This window comes from Catharus ustulatus, chromosome 3 (genome assembly GCF_009819885.2).
Source record: "Catharus ustulatus isolate bCatUst1 chromosome 3, bCatUst1.pri.v2, whole genome shotgun sequence".
Taxonomy (NCBI): domain Eukaryota; kingdom Metazoa; phylum Chordata; class Aves; order Passeriformes; family Turdidae; genus Catharus; species Catharus ustulatus.
The window spans coordinates 54,541,265-54,557,699 of record NC_046223.1 but is presented as its reverse complement, the minus strand read 5'-3'; the positions used below and the strand labels follow the sequence as shown (position 1 = coordinate 54,557,699).

General features: G+C 47.1%; 2 protein-coding genes across 4 annotated transcripts in view; one reads left to right on the top strand and one right to left on the bottom strand.

Moving 5' to 3' along the window:
* The window catches only part of PHACTR2 (phosphatase and actin regulator 2), a 131,568-nt gene extending 130,334 nt beyond the window's left edge, over positions 1 to 1,234 (bottom strand). The window contains exon 1 of one of the 3 annotated variants that reach the window (XM_033054506.2): positions 826 to 1,234. In XM_033054506.2, the coding sequence (XP_032910397.1) occupies positions 826 to 970 (145 nt within the window). In that variant the 5' untranslated portion in view covers positions 971 to 1,234. The remainder of the gene's footprint in view (positions 1 to 825) is intronic. The other 2 variants (XM_033054502.2, XM_033054505.2) reach the window with 2 other exon arrangements.
* Positions 1,235 to 4,172: 2,938 nt separating this feature from the next.
* FUCA2 (alpha-L-fucosidase 2) lies at positions 4,173 to 15,864 on the top strand. The gene is made up of 7 exons (XM_033054509.1): positions 4,173 to 4,390; positions 6,848 to 7,035; positions 9,398 to 9,737; positions 10,357 to 10,567; positions 11,573 to 11,763; positions 14,190 to 14,298; positions 15,608 to 15,864. Exons 1-7 carry the CDS (start codon positions 4,188 to 4,190, stop codon positions 15,746 to 15,748), a joined length of 1,383 nt encoding a protein of 460 aa, XP_032910400.1. The 5' UTR covers positions 4,173 to 4,187; the 3' UTR covers positions 15,749 to 15,864.
* The last annotated feature ends 571 nt before the right edge of the window (positions 15,865 to 16,435 follow it).

The following is a 16,435-nucleotide window of genomic DNA, read 5'->3' as shown; positions in this document are numbered from 1 at the left end:
GTGCATACAAAATTCCAACATCACCAGTGTGTATGTGCCTACTTCTTCCAGTCAACAGAGCAGGGCTGATTTGCAACAGGGCAAGCACACATTTTCAAAATATGCTCAGCCCTAGGGAGACCAGAATTTCATATTCCTTAGTGCCCTACCTCAGGAAACAGACTGAGTAAAGCACAGCCCAGCTACTCTGGTGACTTTCAATTATATGTACTGTAAATTAGGACCCTCACTTCCTCTCATTTTATATAGCAAAGCTTCTCCAAATCCTACAGCAAGCCTACTCTGTCCCAAAGGACCAGCTTCCACCCCCAATCATCCTGTGTGCACTTGCAGAGACTGACTCCTGAAGGAAGATGGTGGGATTCTGACTTACACATGGGTTTTTTCTCACCTATTAAAATCCCGAAGCAGATACAAAGGCACGAAGTAAAATTCTGACATGCAGTTTAAGTGTTATTTGTGAAGCAGCAAGATGAAGAGTTTTGATGTCCTGGCTATACACCCTGAAAACTTCCTGGGACTTTTCTGCTCTTGCAGTCAGAGATGCTTTGTCAATGGATGCATAGCCACGATGCTACCAGGACTCATTCACTCATTCCTGCGAACATGGGTATAAAAAGTCGGGAACTCTCCAAACATCTTATCAAGGAGAAGGTCAAGCACCACGTACCCCAGAAATCCACACCACTGACCACCGAGAGTAGACAAGTCCTACATCTGGGAGCGCAGGACAGGGTATCGTCGAGGATGTCTTTCCCCAAATTCCCAAATTCCGGTCGTCTCCGAAGTCTCGGACACAAGAACCCTTCCCTTCCCCCTCCTTACCTGAGCCTCCCACGTTGGACCGCAGCAGGCAGGTCCTCCGGGAGGAGGAGAAGGAGGAGATGTCGCTTTGGGAGCGGCCGCGGGGACCGGGCAAGGACCAGAAGGGCAGCGAGGCTGTCCCGCTGCTCCCCGGCCTCTCAGCCATCGTCGACGGGCAGCCGAGAAGGGCAGGGAGGAGAGAAGAGGAGGGAGAGAGGAGGCGAGGGAGGGGACTGGGAAAGTTTGCAGAGGAAGAGCCGCCCCTCTCCTCCGACCGCCCCGCCGGGTCGCCGCCGGCGATTTTGGGTCTCCGGGAACATAAATTTGTGTTTGCACAGGACCAAAGCAAAGTGGGAGGCTGGGTGCGCGGATGCACCCATACCCCGGGATGTCTTCATGCTCCCGCCATTGCCATCTCTCGGGGAAAAAAGAAAAAAAAAGAAAAGAGAATCAGTTAAAAAGAGCCAAGCAACCCACACCACTTCTGTTTTGTGTAACACGGTGCCCTCTCCCCCGCAAAGCCGGAAAGTTGCACAAAGCATCGCATCCCTGCAGAAGAGCCGCGAGGGAGACGAGTCAAATATCCTCCCCCCACCCCCATCACCTCCCTCCCCATCTTTCTTAAGGATTGGGTTGCATGTAAGACACTTAACTAACTTCGACAGGAAGGTACTCTCCTGCCTTTCAGATCAGTCGCACAGAACTAGGCAGAAGCAAAATCAAGCTTCACAGTTTCATTTCCTGGTGTTTTACAGAAACCCTTCTACAACAAGCTTCGTCTTTAAAAGGGAATTTAATATTTACACTGCTTCTTATATGCAAGTCATATTACATTCTACTCAATAAAATCCTCGCTGCCGTGCAACCACAATGACAAAGACAGAAAAGACTGAGCTCTATACTTCTAATGCATCCAGAGCTGCATTATCTAGTTATCAATGCGAAAGTTGCATTCAGGTTGCATGAAAGTTGCATTCAGGCTGCATTTTAACAACGACTCTTCAGGTCTGAATCCAAATCTATCAAGTCTGAAATTTGTCCATGTGAAAATCAGTTCGTGGTTTCTGCTTCCACACAGGCAAGCAAGTGCCTTCGTCTCAATGCCGAGTCCGTGCAGCTCCCCAGGCACAGGGGCTTTGTGATCTTCCCAGCAGTCCCCTCTCCGCATTTGTCGAAGCAATTGATCTAGTACAGGAGTCTCGTATGTCAGCCATTAGTCAGGTCAAAGGGTCTTTTCTGTTCAGCTTCTCTCAGAGAATTGCCTTCATTATTTCCTCTCCTTCTTCCCTCTGCTGACAGACCAGCCTGCTCCTTCCCCAGCCGCAGAGCTTTCCCAGCGGGACTGTGCTGTGAGAGGGAGGGGCAGGGGCTTCTGGCAGGGCACGGCAGTGAGCTCCATGCTTACAGCCCCTCTCACAGGGCCAGAGCCTCCACGGTCACACAGGCAAGAACGCTGTACCCGTGCTTGGAGAGCTTTTTGCAGCTGCACACACCAGTCCGGTGTTATTCACAAAAATATGACATGTGCTATCTTTATTATTTACGCTTTGCAGCTTGCATCATTACAAATGTGCAAATGTGATTGTACACCAAGGACCCGTTTCCCTGTCAGGGATTTCAGTACTTGGCCGTGTATGGGCTGGAGACATTTTCTGGACCACTTCATGCCTTAATCAGTAGTGTACCCATCACTGCTATTTACTAAAATGTTAACAACTTTTCCTATTTTTTTTTTATTATTTTTTTTTAAAAATTATTTATTTAAGAGGTGGTATCAAGTTCGTTATTGAAGTAGACAAAGCCTACTCCTAATCTCATCAAAGTTTATGGCAGGTCAGTGAGCTTTGGGTCAGACCATGACTTTTTTTTAAATCATTTTTTCTTCCAAACATTTTGAGCTACATAGCAATTGTAACTTTGTCATGCTGTACAGAATGTATGCTTCAAAATCCCCACATAAAGGAGCTGCTCAGTGTCTGCAATCCTTTGGAGTGATCAAAAAGGAGAACATAAGAAATTGAAAGATAAACTAGAAAGGATACCATGCAAGAGGTCAAAGGCATCTAAAGATTCCTTTTGAGAAGCAAAATGACACCTAAATGGGTGAAGGAAAAAGAAGACATAAAGTAGGTCAACAGTGAATGTAAAAGAGATATGAAGAGGCCTCCTGTTGTAATATCAAACTGCTTTGGTAAATGAGAGTAATGTGAACAGCCAGTCAGAAAGAATAATATGCTGGAAATCACAATGTTTTTTATCTGCCTGTAACTTATTATATTAATCAAGGTATATAAATGAAAATATTATAAAATCATGTACATCTTGCTTTCATAGCCCTTTAAGTATTTTTTGAATTAGATGTAACTGCTGTGGTTAATGGCTCTGGAAACTGAAGTTCTGTTTTTATGGAACAGCAGTAAAGTATACATCCTTTCCAGTTGGAGAGAGATTAATTCAGTTTCCTGCTCATTCTTTTTTGACTGCTCTGAGAGATTGCCAAAGAAATTTCCATTTGTGGTGATGCTTATGGGAAGTCAGTATTTGCTAAATAAACCAAATTATTTCACAAAGACTGTCCCATGGCAGCTGGGGGCTGAAGTAAAAACAAAATTCGGGCGTCAGGAGAGACTGGAGAAGCACCAGCTCGGGCAACAAATTGATGAAAGATGTATCTTTTAAAGTATGCGCCTGTCACCCGTGATCCGCAGCACAAACGCAAAGTGACATCTACTGAATTGAGGCAGCTTTCGCACAAGCCATTCTAATGTTCGGAGACAGAAATATTTCCTTGACAGGTTTTTGGCCACCTCTCTGCCCGGGAAGCCTCCATGGACGAGTCGGCTGGAAGGAGCTGCAGAGCGATGTGTCCTTCTTGGGAGGGCGGGGGAAGCTGAGCCTGTGTCGGAACCAGGCGGAGGGACAAGCCCAGCAGGCTGCAGAGGCCACCTCTGGAGCGGAGCGGCTGCAGATCCAAGGCTCAGGCCCCGGTCCCGCGGTAGATCCAGTAGATCCGCTGCCGGGTGAGGCTGACGGACCGGCAGGGGGAGGAGCCGGGGGCCCGGGGCGGGGGAAAGCACGTCGGCGGAGGCATCAGCCAGTTCCTTCATTTTCTTAAAATCCTTTAAATCCAGGGGGCAGCTTGTGGCCGAGCAGCCAGCGGGAGCGGCACCGATGGGGACGAGCCCCGGGCGGGCAGGCGCGCAGGGGCGGTGGCGGCCGAGCGCCGCCAGGGGCAGAGCCGGAGCCCGACGGGCTCGGCGGGGCGGGGACAGCCCCAGCCCGCCCTGGCCGTGCCCCCCTTCTTTTCCCTTCCCTTCTCCGGCCCAGCCTAGCCCGGTCCGGCGGCCCGCGGAGCCGTGTCCGGCCCCAGCCCCGCCACCGCCATGTCGGGCCCGGGCGGCCGCGCCGCGCTGCTGCTGCTGGGGCTGGCGCTGCCCGGGCTGCTGCAGGCCCGGCCCCGCTACGAGCCCACCTGGGGCTCGCTGGACGCCCGGCCGCTGCCCGCCTGGTTTGACGAGGCGAAGTTCGGCGTCTTCATCCACTGGGGCGTGTTCTCAGTGCCGAGCTTCGGCAGCGAGTGGTTCTGGTGAGCAGCAGGCAGAGCGTTCCGGTGGCACGGGCGCAGCTGCGGCGGACGGGCCGTGCCCGCCGTGCCCGCGGCCCGAGGGCTCCGCGGCGCTCGGGGCAGGCGGGGATGCTGTGCTGGCCCCCAGTACAGCCGTGGTGTGGGTTGGAGCCCCTCTGCAGGCTGACCGTGGAGCTCAGGTGTGCGGGAAAGGCTCTGTGTGCGCCCGAGGGCACGGACTCCATGGCGCCGTTTGCAGAGGAGGTGGAGTTTAAAGGGCTTTTGGTGTGTGTGAGCACGTGTCTGTCCAGCCCCAGAACTCCCCCAATGCCTTGGCTGAAGTGACTAAATTGAGCAGAGAGCTTGTAGAGCTGAGAGAAGGGCTTTGCAGCACAACAGTGTTGGTGAGGGAGGTGCTTGGTGGAGTGGCCGAGAGACCCCTCCAGCACCACCACGAAGGGATGGATGAAGGGGTTCTCCCTTGTGGGAGCAGACGTTTGGGATATCCCAGCTTCTGGAGCAGCCTTGTACCGCTGCTGGAGCACTGTGAGGAGCGCAGGAGCCCATGGCTACCCTTATTTGGCAAGCTGCCTTGCTGTTTTCTTCTGCACATTTTGTGCTGCGGATGGTTTTCTCTTTTTTTACCATTATTACTGCTATTCAAGAGTGCTTGAGAGAGAACCCAAAGCTCTGATCCTTCAGATAATTTCACTTCAGAGGCTCAAAGAAATCTTTGTTCTGTGAATGTTCACTGGTTCAGGCCCTTTGGCTGTAAGAATGTTTTGCTGTCACCTTTCCATGCTCTACCAAGTACTTCCTTTAAGACTTGAAATGAGATGTTATTATTTACAATATGAACATAAGGGTAGCTTTGTGGCAGAGCTATGTCGAACCTTAATTGCAATATTTGCAAAACAAGCCAACATGTATCTAATCGAACCAATACTTTCTGATGCCTGTCCTTTTCAGAATTAAGCTCAAGCATTTCAGCAGGTTTTTAATGGGGACTACATTTACTAATAAATTCCTTTTAGAGGGGTGGGACAGAATTAGATTTGGGCTCAAACGTCACTCAGAGTGGTGTACGCTGATTGTGGCATTTGGTTTTTGACCCCAAAACTAATTGCTTTTTATATTCCTGTAACCTATCCCATGGCAGGTGTGGGTATAGAGCTACTTCAGGGCCTTCTGATAGCATGTGCAGTCAAAAGGCTGAGGTCCTGTATTAGCAGCTTCAAATGGACGGTCATAAACTATTATCACCCATCCTGTGTACCTTTCCTCAGAGCTCCACAGCCTTGGTAAGGATGCTTCTAGAATCTAATCGTGTCAGCATAGGAGTGTTCATGTTAGCAAGCCATGTGACTATGGGGGAGAGGCAAGGTTGTTACTTTTTAGTACTTTGAAATCAGAGGGGTTTTTTTGTTTATTTTTATTTTTAAGAATTGTTTGTTTTGCTTTGTTGTTGTTGTTTCCTCTGCCCCTGATTCTTTCAATGAGGAAAGCTGTCTCAGCCTCTTTCTTCTAAGTTTGGCTCTTGGCTGCCAGAGATTATGTTGGTTTATGCTGAAGTGTTTTTGGGAAGGTTACAACCATATTCACACTTAGAGAACTTGGTCTTAGAGAACTGAGGTCAGAGTCAAGCTCAGGACAGGAGAGAGAAACTAATTTCAAACATTCAAATTCTGGCCTGTTTTATTTCTTCACTTACAATCTGTTTTCATATATGCCTGAATTTGACAAGGAGATTTTTGCTGTTTGGTTTCGTTCATAGAGAGGTGACAGAGGTGCATTTGTAAGTGTGTGGCCTTCTTGCAGGGGCAGGTTTTGGTTGGAGGATGTGCCGCCTTCTAGCAGGCAAGCCTTTGCTTGCAAGCCTCAGGTGTGCAGAGGCTGCAGTGACCTGGTCACAGCTGTCTCTGGCCCTGGGGCTGTGGACATTGGGTCACTCAGCTGCAGTTGTGTAGAGGACTCAGGACTGTCAGAGAGGTAAAGGTGATGATCCCCATGTTTATGAGTGGCAGGGATTGCAGTGTTGGGGGCAAAGCAGATGCCTGATGGCTGAGGTGTGAGACTTGAGGAGGTGAGTCATGCAAGTCCAGGAAAAAAGCATTTCTTTTGTCACCCAAGCTCCTTACACAGGCTGTCGGTGGTCTCTAGTACAGTTTTGAGATTTGAGTATTGACAAAGATTGTAATTTTTCCACTCTTTAAGTGTAGCTGCTTTTTTTCATTGGTTCACATGAAATCCTGAGACTTTTCCAAAGTGAAGTGCAAAGACGTGGAACATGGACAAACAGGACAGAAAAAAGGGAAGTCTTTGCTAATTAATGCTCTTCTGGAGCAATTTTGTCTTATTGCCAGTGTCATATACCTCCAATGCCTCTACCTCTCAGTGTTAAATAGGAGCTCATGATTTAAATTCTCTTTTCTTTGTCTAAAATACATCAGCAGACATGCTTTGTTCTGTATTTTGTAGGTGGTACTGGCAGAAGGAAAAGAGAGAGCCCTATGTGAAATTTATGGACACAAATTACCCACCTGGCTTCAGCTATGAAGATTTTGGTCCTCTGTTTACAGCAGAGTTCTTTGATGCCAACCAGTGGGCCGATATTCTGAAGGCTTCAGGGGCAAAATATGTTGTCTTAACTTCAAAACATCATGAGGGTAAGTGGAAGCTTTGTGAATGTTAGTAATTGCTGCATTTCTGTCAGCAAATGAAAAAAGCAGGTGACTTTCCTGCCTTCTAAGAGACATAGAGAAAGCTAGGCAGGCTTACCAGCCCCACCACATCCAAAGAGGAAACAAAAATCACCCAAGAAATGTGCAGGTATTTTCCTGACTCTTACACAAAAGCTATGACCATGGAGTTTGCATAAGAGGAGCAATAGATTGTGCCACTGTTCTCTTGCTGTAAGTAAGACAGCCTGAAGTGGTGGTGGTGGCAGCTAAGCTTCCTGCAGTGGCCATAATTTATTTTTTATTTTTGTGCAATTTATTGCTGAAGGAACCATAAAAGTGAATTCTGTGCTGTTTAACATTTGGAGAGCTGATGTGAGCTGGCAGTTAACAAACTCCCTTGGTTTCTCCAAGGAATTTAGGAACATGTTCCAGGAGTCAACTTCAGATTTAGGAAGGTATAGCTCTTCCTGATGTAGGACACAGAAGACAAAACCTTGAACCAGATCTGTAGCTTTACAGGCACAGGTTTTTTTAGCACTGTAATTGTAAGATGCTTTGCAGAGAAAAGCAAAAAGAAAACTTCTGGAAGGAAATACAGTAGCAAAGAGTATAAAATATTAAGATATACTACAATACATCTAAGAAATGTTGGTCTTTGTGAGATGTGGGTTCAAGACTGGCAACTTCTGATGTGTCAGTTTTAATCTCAGCTCTGACACATGTACAGTAATTTCATGACTATAAGGTGCACCCTCTTGACTAAAATTTTGGTCTGAACCCGGAAGTGCACCTTATAGTCCGGTGCACCTTATATAATGTACAAAGTTGTGAAATTTGCCAACCTGGAAGTGTGAGCCGTGAGCTAAGCCACAGGAGCAGGCAGCCCCCGGCCAGCAGGAGCTGTGCGGGGTGGGCAGGACCGGGCAGCCCCTGGCCAGCAGGAGCCATGTGGGGTGGGCGGGACCAGGCGGCCGCAGGCAGCCCCCCGCCAGCAGGAGCCGCACTGGGAGGGAGGGAGCGGGCAGTCCCGCGCTGCCCTGAGCCATGGGCAGCCCCGAGCCACCGCGAGCCGCGGCAGCCGCGAGCCGTGGCTGCCCCAAGCCCGACCTCGCCAGCTGGGGACGGGTGGAAGTGCCGGGGCCCGTGCACAGGGAGGGTGCTTGGGCTGCATATAAAGGCTACACCAATCTGTGAAAAATGTTTGCAAATTGAGCACCTGCCAGTAAACTCCATGATTGCAGGATTCCGTTACTAATTCGTTACTTTGTTGTGCGTGGCACGGATCTTCGCTGCAAAAAAAAGTGCACCTTATAGTCCAGTGCGCCTTATATAATGTACAAAGTTGCAAAATTTGCTGACTCCCAGAGGTGCGCCTTATAATCCGGTGCGCCTTATAGTCATGAAATTACTTGATCTTGATTATACTTGTGGTGAAATTCCCAGTGACTTCAAAAGAACCAGGATTCATTTAGTCTATCCAGTAGCCTTGTGCATGAATTTATCAGGTTGTTTAGTCAGTACAACTGCATGTGTCCAGTTCACAAAAACAACATGATTTATTAGACAGTGAGTATAAAGGGGTTAGAAGGTGAGAGTGGAGCTCGTCCTCTGGCAGTGGTCTGAGTCTGCAGTGCAGTAGTATTTGTAAGTGCTTGTGCTGGACTGGTGGATGTCTGAATGGTCAAATCCCTCCTGATATTTAAGATTGATGTTTTAAAAGCTATTTCAGGAGTTTCTGCCCTCTCCTTATACATGTACAGAGTAGTTGATTGAGCTGTTATAAATATAAAGGCAAACAAAAAGTGAACATTTGCATAAGATGGAAACAGAAAAGACAAGAACAGTCTTTGAATGCAAATCATAGCTTGGGCTTCCTGCAGCTGAGAAACAATTCTATCATCTACTTGGCTGATTGTGTATTTACAGTTCATATTTGATGTGATGCCTCAGAAGCTGCTGTATTTTTGGTTAATTTCAGAGTTGTAGAGTTAGAGAATGCCTTGTGTTGGAAGGGGCCTTAAAAGTCATTTAGTTAATTTAATTGGGACATATAAATAAACAGAATAATTAAAGAGAATGAATAATTATCCTAAGCAGTATAGAACTGCAAAATATAAACATATATGTGTATGTATTAAAAAAATACATGGTGTTCTGATGTTGAAACTACTACCATTGTGCATAAACCAGTTATAGGCACACTTTATACTATGACAACAATACTATTACATATATAATTTTTATTATTTCCTTTTTTTGCAACACTTCTAAATATTTTCCAGAAAGAAGAACTGTAATGTCCTCTCTTCTTCTTTTCTTTCTTACCCTCTGATTTTTCTCTTTTTAGGCTTTACTTTGTGGGGGTCCAAATATTCTTGGAACTGGAATGCTGTTGATGTGGGACCAAAGCGAGATCTTGTTGCTGAACTAGCAACATCTGTTAGAAACAGAACTGACTTGCATTTTGGGTTATACCATTCCCTGTTTGAATGGTTCAATCCTCTCTTCCTTGAGGATGCCACCAATGCCTTTAAGACAAGAAAGTTTCCAACCAGTAAATCATTACCAGAACTCTATGAAATTGTGACTAAGTACCAGCCAGAAATAATTTGGTCTGATGGGGATGGAAATGCTCCAGATACTTACTGGAACAGCACTGGTTTCTTGGCTTGGCTGTATAATGACAGGTACATAATGATGCTGGTTTAGCTCCTTGTCTGGAATTCTGCTCTGTGTCTAGTTTGTTTCATTTCCTGTCTATTTTGTTGAACCTGCTACTTCTAATTCAGAGGACTTAACAAAATATTAATTCTCCTGAAATACAGAATCCAGATCTTTCCTAGAACTATCAAAGCTGGCTTTAGAAAAAGACTGTTTTGTATTTTTGAAACACATCTGCAAATGAGTAATTTAAGATGGTCTTGGCTATTCTGCTTAATCATAGTCTTCCCTAAGTATTTGCTGTTGCACAGAAACACAGGATAGCAGGATAATTTGGGAATATGGGTACATTGTTGTCATCAAGGACTAAACATCTGGTAGTAGATACGAAGCGTAGAGTGATTTCTGGCAGAGCTCCTGTAGAAGTCTGGAGCTTATTTCCCTAACAAATTCTGATCTGGACCTTGTATTAGCAAAGCATGAGAGTAGAATTCCTGACATTGTACTTAATCTTATTGTAATAAATTAAGAGAACAGAAGCCATCCAAAATGTTAGTTCCTGGGAGGGATGTGTGTGTGGGAAGGGATTACTCTGGCTGTGACCGTGTTTTATAAAACAAAAATAATAAACTCCTCTGTTCCCAGCCCAGTCCGGGACACAGTAGTGACCAATGACCGCTGGGGAGCTGGCAGCATCTGTGCCCATGGTGGCTTCTACACGTGCAGTGACCGCTACAACCCCGGGCACCTCCTGCCCCACAAGTGGGAGAACTGCATGACCATCGACCGCGGCTCCTGGGGCTACCGCAGGGACGCGCGGCTCCCCGACTACCTCGCCATCGAGGACTTGGTGAAGGTACCCTGGGCCACGGGAGCTCTGTGACTTTGCATTCTCTCTCCTGATTGTTGTATTGTGCTGGAAGGCTACAACTTTTCCCCTTTACAAATAGAAACAGTTTATGACTCAGCAGTAGTTTTACTTTGTAGTGAGACATTTTCCTAGCAAACATAGAGGTAAACACGACCAGAAGCAGACAACTGGTGTTGTTAGAACATTGATTCCCTTACTAGTCTGAGGTAATAAAAAAGATTTGAAGCTTAGAAAACCTGAATAAAAGGAAGACTGATCAGTCTTTCAAAATAATGCATTTAATTGCAAAATTCAGCTAGTGAGGGAAAGATTGATTGTTATTGTTGCTTAATCCAAATCTAGTGCTGTCCTCCGAAAAGACAGTTTCAAATTGAAGTGACCTCTTTTCAGAGGCAGAAGGTTTGATTTAATTCAGCAGCTTGTCTCCAGCTGTTGCTTTCTCAGACTTCTGCATCTCAGTTTGTGATCTGTGGAGGGCAGTGTGGATGTGAACACAAATTTTACAGGCTTTGTAGGAGGCTTCATTGTGTTTTACAGATGTTTCTGTAAAATAGGAAAAGCCTCAAACAGGAGGAAGGAGGAAGTTGTTTTGCTAAGATTCAATAAAAATGAAGTATCAACTATTTGCTTTATTCTACTCTGGTGCATAGAAATCATCTGACCTGTTGGTAAAACCCTCATGGCATTCTTGCAGAAGTTGAAATGATAAAGAGTTGCAGGATCTGATTCTAATGTAGATTCAGGCAGGCATTGATCTAAGAAGGTATTGGGGACTGTTTTCAGATGTAAAAATTGACTGCAGAGCTTTGTTTCATGGGAGCTTAAATTTTGTATTAACTTTTGGGATGGACCCTAAAATCTCAGCATGCAGCAGTAGCATAACTCATTTGGTTCATCACTCTGAAGCAACACAGAAGACTTTAGAAAGTACTTCAAATATGTGATTTCATTACTCATAACCATATGTTCTGTATGTTTAAAACACTTTAGCAACTTGCAGAAACAGTGTCTTGTGGAGGAAATCTCCTGATGAATATTGGGCCCACTCACGATGGTCGCATCCCTGTTGTGTTTGAGGAGCGCCTGAGGCAGGTGGGCGCTTGGCTGAAGGTCAATGGAGAGGCCATCTATGGGACAAAGCCATGGAGAGCACAGAACGACACAGTCACACCTGGTGTCTGGTAAGACTGCTGAACCAAAATGCAGGCTCTGGAAAGCAGTACCAGTGTTATGCGAAGCTTTGAAATCCCTAATGACTTGATGTTACAGTCTTGGTTTGTATGTGGTGAAGGAATTAATGCCTTTGTTAGTGTAAGTACAGTAATTTCACGAATACAAGCCGCACCAATTTGACTAAGATTTTGCTCCTAAACCGGAAATGCGGCTAATAATCAGGAGCGGCTAATACAACCTCAGAAGTGCCTGCCAGAGTGCTGAGCCGAGCAGCTGCAAAGTCGGCATTTTGCGATTGTTACAAATCGCTACTCTGTTGCACCGCAGGTGGAGCCTGGCTCCCTGTAGGCAGCACGGGGGGCGGGGAGAGAGGCGGGAGAGCTCTCTTTCCTCCTCTACCACAGCCCAGGGGAGAGACGGGGGGGGGGGCCCGGTGCCGCCATTGCCGCAGCCCCGGGAGGAGAGGGGGGACCCGGGCCGCCCCTACCGCGGCCCGGGGAGGAGAGGGGGGACCCGGGCCGCCCCTACCGCGGCCCGGGGAGGGGGGGGGAAGCGCGCGCCGCCATTGCTGCGGCCCGGGGAGGGGGGGGGAAGCCCGCGCCGCCATTGCCGTGGCCCGGGGAGGGGGGGGGGAAGCCCGCGCCGCCATTGCCGCGGCCCGGGGAGGAGGGAGGAGACCCGGGCCGCCCCTGCTGCGGCCCGGGGAGGAGAGGGGGGACCCGGACCGCCCCTACCGCGGCCCGGGGAGGGGGGGGGAAGCGCGCGCCGCCATTGCTGCGGCCCAGGGAGGGGGGGGAAGCGCGCGCCGCCATTGCTGCGGCCCAGGGAGGGGGGGGGGAAGCGCGCGCCGCCATTGCTGTGGCCCGGGGAGCCGACAGGAGCCCCGCGCAGCCATTGCCGCGGCCTGGGGAGCTGACGGGAGCCCCGCGCAGCCATTGCCGCGGCTCGGGGAGCCGACGGGGTGCTTTGTCCCCGCCCGCCGCCGCCGCGGCAGGAGCGGGGAAACTCCGTCCCTGCCCGCCGCCGGCGCCACGGGCGCGGGAAAGCTCCATCCCCGCCCGCCGCCGCTGCCGTGGGAGCAGGGGAAGCTCCGTCCCTGCCTGCCACCGCGGGGCAGCGCCGACCCAGGGTGACCGAGCCCAGTGGCAGCGGCGGCCGGCCCCGAGCGGCAGCACCGGGCTGGGCCACCTGGCCCCGTCAGCGGCCCCTAGCGGGCCGAGCCTGCACAGTCTTAGCTCAGCCAGTAAACCCCGCCCTCCCGCGGTTCTGTTACTAATTGCACGTGGGTCCTCGCTGCGAACGACAAAGCGGCTTATATTCGGGTGCGGCTTATCTATGGACAAAAACCAAAATGTTTGCCAACACCCAGTGATGCGGCTTATACTCAGTGTGGCTTGTATTCGTGAATTTACTGTAATTACACCTAAAATGTGTATAAAGCTGTAGGTAGAGACTAGTTTTGGGATGATGCTGAGGCTGAAAGGAAAGCTGCAAGTGTTTCTTTGGTGATCTTTTGCTTCTTGGTGTAGGCTGATCTGTTAGGTAATTCTGTTTGTTTCTAGTGGGCAACAGAAATGAAAAAAAATCTGGAAATACAAGATTGCCATGAAGTGTTTATCCAAACAAATGTCACTTGATGTTCAGAAAGAAAATGGGAAGATAACAACAATTATTTGGTTGCTAACTACAGCCAATCTCTGGCCTCCCCTCTGCCCTTGTTACTTGTAGCTTCTCCAACACCTTCATGATTGGTCAGGGGTTTGGTCTTGACCCTCTTGTCAAGTGGTGTTTTTTATTGCCATTCTTTGTAAGATTTGGCCATCTGGATTTAGTCAGGAGATGCTGAGCTATGGGCTGTTTAGTGAAATCCCTTTCAAGAGCAATAAAAAATTGTAACTAAATAAAGGAAGGTGGGAGGAGGAATGTTTCAGGGGTATGCCTCAAGATTTCCAATGGCATAGTGATGAAAATAGTATTTTTAAAAACTAGCTCTGCAAGATGGAAACTCTGTCCCTCATACTATTTTTAAATTCTTTTAGTCTGCATGTTAGTGTATGAATGGGAATTACCATGTTTTTAAGAATATAACCTACAATTATCTGTTGATTCCCTGTCCTGCAAGTATCTTCTTCCTATATAGCTGAGTTGTTACAGTGTGATAAAATTACTGCAGATGTTTACCTCTGAATTCAGTTCTTTAATAGTTTTCATTACCTCTAGTTTGTTGAAACAAATTTTCAAGGAACAGTACATTATTACAGGGCATAACTCATCTGACAAGGTGGTTATGTGTGTGAATTAATCCTGATTTTTTAAATTCATTTTTCCAGTCTTGAAAGTGCTCTTATGTATTCTTATGTACTATTATAATATATGCATATGAACATTTACAAGGAAAAGCTAACGTGCCTTTTTGGTCCCCATTTCTAACCAGGTACACTTTCAGCCCTGAAGAAGGGAAAGTCAATGCTATCTTCCTTAACTGGCCAGTCTCTGGGATTCTGGAACTTGGTGAGCCACGGCCTAAGCTTGGAGAAACACAGGTAAAAGAGAGTGCGCACACACCCCCCTCCTCTCCTAGGCTGTGTCGTGTTCCATCTTGTTTATTTAAGTTTCTGGCATCTTTGGGAATGCATAGCTCTTAGGACAGAGAACTTTGGAAGAGACCCAGCAAAATGTTTGTTTTCTTTCTGGGACCTCCTTCTCATAGTCCTCCCAGTGGGATGTTTCTTGTCCAACGAACAAAATTAGACTGAGATGTTGCTGGGATGTGTTTTAGCTTGCAAACTAAGAATCACAAAGAGGCCAAGAAGCTAGGGAAGAAACTGTGCCCCCCCTCCTGTTTCCTGTGTAGACTCCTAACTCAGCATGACTTTTCTTTAGAAGTTGCTGTCCTCATGACTGTGGTGATACTGGAGTTGCTGTAGTGGTGCAGTTTGAAGTCAAAGCCTTGCAGGAAGGGAACGTACACAGCGGTTTTTGTTGCCCGTGGGGCTAAAAAGCAATCAGTGTGACCCTAGGTGTGGATGTTATACCAAGTGATCAGAAGCTGAGGAGAGTGATGTGCCGCACTAGCAAGTAACCCAGTGAAAGCAGAAGTTGGTATCAACTCTGTGCATTTAAGGAGAGATTCACTTGGGCTTTGCTCTGATCTCACTGCATGTCCATTAGCTGCTGAAACGCATTAGGAGTGTTTTTGGACTGCCCCTTCTGGCCTAGTTCCATATGAAAGTAGTCTGACTGGTGCCAAGACAGCTCCATGATAGGGAAGAGTAATTTCAGAAGTGATGGAGATGCCTCTGGAATTCTAGGGGGGCAGCTAGACTCTGCGTGCACTAGCAAGTACTGTTCCTCAGCAGCAGAGACTGGTCTGCAGCTGCTCCAGCAGGTCACCAGCTGCTGTAAGTGACAACATCAACCTATTTGTGGTTATTAGTTCTTCAGATCAGCTTTCTCTGAAATACCTGGGTGCACTCTGTAAGAAACAGTCATGCTCATTCAAGTCTGCAAGTCTCACCATGGGAGGCCAGCAGTTTGGAAACAGGGGGTGTGAAGCTCTGTATTGTGGGTCCTAGATCCCTGCTTAGACATAAATCCCACCCCAAATACTTCCAAAAGGTGTTTATGTACTTTCTACAGCCCAAAGTATTTCTCAATATGAGCAGCTTTTTACTTGCATATCTACTTGCAAATGTTTTCTTTTAATAATTATCACTCATTTGGTTGGTAAGTAGCATTTAAGGATACTTTGTGAGTAAGGTAGCTATGGATCAATATTTATTTTGTCAATATTGCACTTATATGTACTTTGAAAAGGCACTGTTCTAACTCTAGTGTGTGTTTCTATTTTAGGTGAAGCTGGCTGGGTACAAGGAACTGCTGAAATGGGTTGCCCTGGCAGAAAAGGGAATGGTTATTGCTCTACCTCAATTGACTCCCCAGCAAATGCCATGTCAGTGGGGCTGGACCTTACAACTGACTGATGTAAACTAAGCCATACTCTGCTGGAGCCCTGGCTAGCAGGGAATGCTCATGTTTTGCTTTCTTATCACTGGTTTTACACTTACTTGTTTGACTGAGAAAGACCAATAAATTGATTTTTTCTATGAGAGGTGGGATGTTACTAAAGGATAAAATGGAACAAACCTCACAAAGTCTAGCACTAGATAACTGATCCTCCGCACAGTTTGTTTCTCTGAACTTGTGTAAAACACTGAGCAACTACCTTGACCTCTACACTTGCTTTAGTCAGAATCTAGCCAAGTTATCTGAAGAATGAGGTTGGGGGGAAACAGGCACTAGACTTCTAGAGACAAGAATAGAGGTCAAGCTGGTGTTCAAATGCACATAAATCAGTTGTACACCCTCTTTAATGCAAGAAATTTACTTTCCACAAAACTATACAGTAAAATCTGACAGTTTTAGGGAAAAGAATTTTTCCAGGTGTGTTTAACTAGTGGTAGCTGGCAGTTTCAGCTGAGTAGGGTAATGTCTACAAGAACGGGCCTGTAAGGGTTAGGAATTCATCATGAATGCATGCAGGTAATGCATATGCACATCATCATTTCTCATCCTGGAAGTCATTAATTTTACATGTGCCTATTCTTGAGTAACTCCATCCATTACTGGGACACAGGTAAACTGGGAGAGGGTTGGGTTTTTACATTTTGTATAATTCTA